Genomic DNA, 5,707 nt, shown 5'->3' on the forward strand with positions numbered 1-5,707 from the left:
GTTGTTGTTGTTGTTATTTACAGCAGTGCAATTGTCTTGTCAGAAATCCCTATTCTTCAGAAATTCCAGTGCAGCGGCTGTGGCATGGCTGATGGCTGCTACAGTTTGTCATGTTTAGATGTTTGTCATGTTTCCATCACAAGCCAGCTGTGATGGCAAATTGCTTATTTACTATTAGCTTAGAACAATTTCTTACAGCTCACTGTGAACACACTGCTTTAGATGTACATTAAACATTAACCGCTGACCTCATGCAAAACATGTGCGAGAAACAAGGTGTCATAGCGATAGGATTTCTTTCTGTTATGCAAAATACGTGACTATAGGGCTGTTTGTGTTACTGTGTGTAAACCTCAGGAGAGTTCTCCACTGATTAATTTACCAAAGCCATCCTGAAGTAATCTTAGCCCTGTGTCTTCTCCGTACCACAAACTAGCTCAGTATGTGCTATTATCAGCGTATTGCCTCAGAATGTTGTACCACAAATAAGGACTGGAGACACTAAGTGGAATTAATGAGTTGTTGCCTAGTTAAAAATTAAATAGCAGTTACAAATGACCTGAACTATAGTGAAGGCAGGATTATAAAAGTTCCACACTAACTAGTAAATAAGCATACTGGTAAACTGGGTTTTTAAAGAGTCTCAAGATAGACATGAAAGTATCCGTCAGAATTTTTCTGTTACATGTCTATATTAGCTGTAAAAACAAGCAGAGCGAGACTTGCAAGTGAAACAGCTGCGAAAGTGCATTTCGCTGCTCAAATGCTCGTCTCGGAGCAAGTTAAAAACTCAGGCGATTCTTAGATGTTACGCTGCAGTAGCTGATCAGCTATTTCCACATAAAAAGAAAACCCTGCCCACTCTCTGCTTGGGCACCAAAGATGTCAGCACAGCTAATGCCTGAATCAACAAATCCAGCTGTGGATATCCCTCGACTCTGCCTGTGTCCGTATTACTGCTCTTTTAAGTTAAGGGCCTGTGAAAATGGCTTCATGATGACAAAGAGCACAGTGGCACAGCAGCTTCAGCGCTGCCGGGGAGGCCGGATTCAGCGTGTGACCTGTGCCGTTGCTTCGTAGCCGAATTAATCACGCTGCGCCGAGGGCTTGGATTTGGACATAAATAATTAAAGGTAGCACTGTTCCTCACTTGATCCTGCAAGTCCCAGTCTCTGTTGCTAGATGTCAAAGGCAGCTGGGTGGTTATGGAGGCTGCAGGGAAATACTGAAAGAAATCAAATACTTTCAGTAATATTTTAGTGGCGCGGTAGGCAGGGCTCAGTGCGCACGCAGCTCGCGCGAAGCCTGAGAGTTGCGTCACGCAGCTCCGTGAAGTCAAGTATTTTGCTGAATCGGGGCCATATGGCTTGAGAGAGTCTTATCAGAGATCGATTCCCGTGTTGCGCAGCTGCCTCCCTTCGCCGTGAGGATTTCACTGCTTTAAGGAAGGAAAAGGAGGAAGCGTACCCTGGCCTCTCAGGAGCAGGGTGGCTCGCTTGAATTCGAGGCCGCAGGGCAGGTTCCGTCCAGAGGAGTCAGTTCTGGAGCCGGGCTCCTCGCAGGTGATCGTTCCCTTCGCTCCAGGGACTTCATCGGCTACCTGCCAGGCAAGAGCGGCACCTGTAGCCCAGAGAAGTACTAGGTTGTCCTTTGTTGTTTAAAGTTTGAAAAAATTGCCACTTCTCTAAGGTTTTTACTGCAACAGTTAGGCGGGAACTTTCCTGACAGACTGTTAACTGTTGTCATTTTAAAACTCCCCTCTCTCTCCCTTATTTCTGAAAAGAAGACTCAGCTAATTACAGCTTATGATACTGACATACATTGTCAAATGAAAAATAAGATCTTCAACATCTATTACTTTTTCCTAACAGGCTGACTTAAACTGCAACATTCAAGATGATACAGGAGCGTTTTACGGAGTCACTAGTCAGTACGAGAGCTCAGAAAACATGACAATCACCTGTTCCACCAAAGTCTGCTCATTTGGAAAGCAAGTAGTAGAAAAAGTAGAGGTGCGTGTTGTGATGGGATGTGTGGGATGATTCTCTGGTTCCCTTTCATTTTAATTAGGCTTTTCCTCTCTCTTGTCTTTACTTTGCTTTTATCTGTCTTTTCCTTCCTTCCTCTAATCCTTCCTGAAAGACTGTTTTCCTTCCCAGCAGTGTTTCAGGTTCATTTTAAATCACCGTGTGAATGGTGACACTACAGTTACGTAAAATCCCAGTTACCTGTTGCTTTGGAGACCCTCCCTCCCTGCCTGTGGCACCCTTCGGTGGGGAACCTGCAGCTGACGTCAGTGCTGCCTCCTCCATCACCTGGCAGGAAAAAGCTGAAGCAAAAATGCTTTTGCACCCATTTCCAAACACTTGGCCAGCCACGTAGCCTGTTTGGAGCCATACTACAGTGACAAGCTACCTTCTATCCAGCTTTTTTTAAACATTTTGAAGCCATGGATGGTATGCTCTGTTTCACCTATACCCATGCTTATTTTTTCTTACTTTATGCACAGAAGGACATGCTTTCCCCAGTCACCAGCAGCTTTTGAATACAAAGTTGCGTATTTTCTTAATATGCAAGGGCCTTTATTTATTTATTACCTTTTCTAAGCACAGAACTCTCTGTCATGGTCACGTAGCTATCTATCTGGTTTACTGTACAATGGCACTGCAGCTATTTAACTTGTCTCCTGTGTGCCAAGCCCCACACCCACATTTGTTACCTGCAATATAGTTTTTGTACGGGCACTTTAGCCGAGAGCTGCAGGTTGAGCCTTTATAGATGTCCCGGTCACTGTTCATATTCTTCTTATACTAAATATGTTTTCTGTGCATGGTGACCATAAAAGTTTTCCATTACTTCCATTATTCCAAGCTTAGAGAAAGACAAAAAACCCCACAAGCCACTGAGTACCTGATCTGAGCAATTGGTAGCTGGGCAGCAGGAGTCCAAGAGTTGCAGCCGTACCTTCCTTCGGCCCCTTGTGAGCTCCTGCAACCTGAATCAGTCTGGTCTTCCTCTGACTGTAGTCTTGCACCTTTCTGTAATTCATAAATTGCTTATTAATGCAAAAATATAGCTATGTCTATATGTGTATATTTATGCATAAACATCTAAGCTTATTTTTGCTGTTGCCTTTGTAGACAGTTGCCTCGAGACTACTGTAAAATCATCTTACCACTAAGTTGGCTGCTTAATTCGTTTTTACTTGACTTGGACTTACTTTTGTGTACGCCTCATCTGTTGAGTTTTTTTAATTCACAGGTTAGAGAACAACTAGTGATACTGTAACTTGTTTTAATAATTAAGGGCCCTTGAATTTTTAGGAAGGCACTGCATTAGCTTGGGCAGGGAGTTAGCAAGTGGAGGGGTGTGCGTCTGAGAGCCACTTTCTCTTTTCTCTGTCTACACAAAGAAAAAAACAGGTTTAGTGTTCACGTGTTTGCAATTTCTGAATTATCTTATCTTATTCTAAGTGCTTTTTTTTTTTTTAGACTGAATATGCAAGGTTTGAGAATGGCCGATTTGTGTACAGAATAAATCGCTCTCCGATGTGTGAATATATGATCAACTTCATACACAAGCTGAAGCATTTACCAGAGAAATACATGATGAACAGCGTGTTGGAAAATTTTACGATTTTATTGGTATGGACTCACTTTTTATTTTTCCATTTCTAAAATACTCTCAGGCTTTGTATGGCTTGCTTAACTTGTAATATTTAGAACCAGTTTCCGAATCCCTTAGTCATGTTGCTTACTAAACAAATCATCCCATTGACTTCAGAGTAATACTCTTGGAATTGTGCACTATAGACGCTGAGGATGAAAAGGCTGAGCTGGCTGAGAACATGAACAAACATCTTACAAACATCTTTAGTTACTTTCCAAAAATTCAGCTTGCTTCTCCCTATTTTTTCATGCAAGTCTCTATGTGGTGTTTGTAGAGAGCCCGAGGCAGTAACTTTGAACCATCCCATTCATTTAATGTGTTCTTACCGGGATGCCAGTTATAATACTGCAAATGTCAGTGGTGTTAATTAGTTCTTGGGCCAGGAAAGCATGCAGTAATGGGTACACCCAATAGGTGATCTAAACCATGAAGAATGGTCCACAGAGTGGCCTTTAAACCAGTCTCACCCAGTTACCCAGCTTGCTTTCACTGTGGCTTTGCGGTGGCGCCTCAGCCAAGCACTTAGAGCCGTGGGCTGCTGCCGCTGCCGTAAGATTGGGGCAGACCCCAGGGCCGGCGACGTGGGGAAGACGTAGGGCCCGGAGCATGGAGCCACGTGCACCCTGCTCAGCTGCCGTTGGCAGGCGAACACAAGGTGACAAGGGTGCGCTGGCTTCCCTCTGCTGCAGCAGGACCCAGGTTGAGGAAGGCTGAGCCAAGAGCACGCGATGGTCAAGCAGCCAGGGTGGGATGAATCTCGGCGCCTTCTGCTGGGAGCTCTGCCCCAGAGCAGAGTGTGCGAGCGCAGTCGCGGAGGTCGGCTGAAATGGCCAAAGAGAGCGCGAGAGGATACGCGTTTCAAACAGCCACATCCAAAGATTGTCTAAACTAAGCCAGTCATTTCTTGGTTTGGCCTTGGTGTTTCCAAGTCCCTCATACACCGTCTGCCTCTTCCTTCCCCTCAAACAGGTTGTAACAAACAGGGATACACAGGAAACCCTGCTCTGCATGGCTTGTGTATTTGAAGTGTCGAACAGCGAACATGGAGCACAGCATCACATCTACAGGCTTGTAAAGGACTGAGCAGTTATTTATATATACACTTCATTTCACTTCTTTATCAAAACACAGACTGTAAACCTCAACACTAAGTGGCAGTGCCTCTGGCCCAACTTTCACCCACATTTTTCTAAATCCTGTTTTAGTGAAGTCATTTTTAATGTGTTCATATATAATTGTAGCTGTGAAATTCTGGTACAGTTGTAAAAATTATTTCTAAAACTAAGTGTTCTTCAAATTTGTAAACCACAGTTCTTTGGGAAGACTGTATTTAAGAACCTAACGCCTCTGTCTGTGGAGGCCTATTTTTAATTCTGATAGAAAAATGTATGACAGAGCATTTGCCATGGGGAAAAACTGACAGCATTTATAAGAATTTATTTTGGGTTTTTTTCCAACATTAAATACTTGTTTTATGATGCAAGTGAAATTGAAATGAATCTTTAGCTATAACTGTAAATGAGTACGCAAAGTTAATAATCTTTATAGAATTATCTTTGTAACTAATTAGGGTGGAAGATATGGACGAATGTAATTCACTAAATTATTTTTTAAAATGAAACGTTTTTCTGTTTGAAACCAAATGAAAAATATAGCCTTAAGAAATGCCTGATAGAAACAGACAGGTCCTAAAATTAGGCAAATTTTGTATTTTTTTCTCAACGCTAAAACTAATCTTCTAATCCATTAAACTTTCAAACAGGTATTGCAGAGAAAGAAAACATCATCCCTTACCCCTAACATATCTAGTGTATTTTAAAAGAGTATAAAGTTGTATTGTACTAATATGAAAATTTGAGTATTTAATGAAAAAGATGGCTCATTTTGCAATAAGTAGGTAAATACTGAAGATTTAGACTCGCATTATATGTAGTCTTGTGTGTGCAGTTATATTTTGTATGGACAACTACGTTTTCTAAGAAGTTGAGTGAAAAACTTGCAACTCCGAAATTAACAGATGAACGGAAACAACTGACAT

The 5,707-nt window shown here is 42.2% G+C and overlaps 1 protein-coding gene across 1 annotated transcript in view; it reads left to right on the plus strand.

Moving 5' to 3' along the window:
* LOC104619217 (transcriptional enhancer factor TEF-1) overlaps window positions 1–5,229 on the plus strand; it is a gene marked incomplete at its 5' end in the record, with an annotated part of 14,974 nt that extends 9,745 nt beyond the window's left edge. Inside the window, 3 exons of the mRNA XM_010285014.1 lie at window positions 1,872–2,012; window positions 3,492–3,644; window positions 4,639–5,229. Of these exons, the coding sequence (XP_010283316.1) occupies window positions 1,872–2,012; window positions 3,492–3,644; window positions 4,639–4,752 (408 nt within the window). The remainder of the gene's footprint in view (window positions 1–1,871; window positions 2,013–3,491; window positions 3,645–4,638) is intronic.
* Window positions 5,230–5,707: the final 478 nt, after the last annotated feature.

The sequence above is a fragment of the Phaethon lepturus genome, unplaced genomic scaffold (genome assembly GCF_000687285.1).
Source record: "Phaethon lepturus isolate BGI_N335 unplaced genomic scaffold, ASM68728v1 scaffold23174, whole genome shotgun sequence".
Classification (NCBI taxonomy): domain Eukaryota; kingdom Metazoa; phylum Chordata; class Aves; order Phaethontiformes; family Phaethontidae; genus Phaethon; species Phaethon lepturus.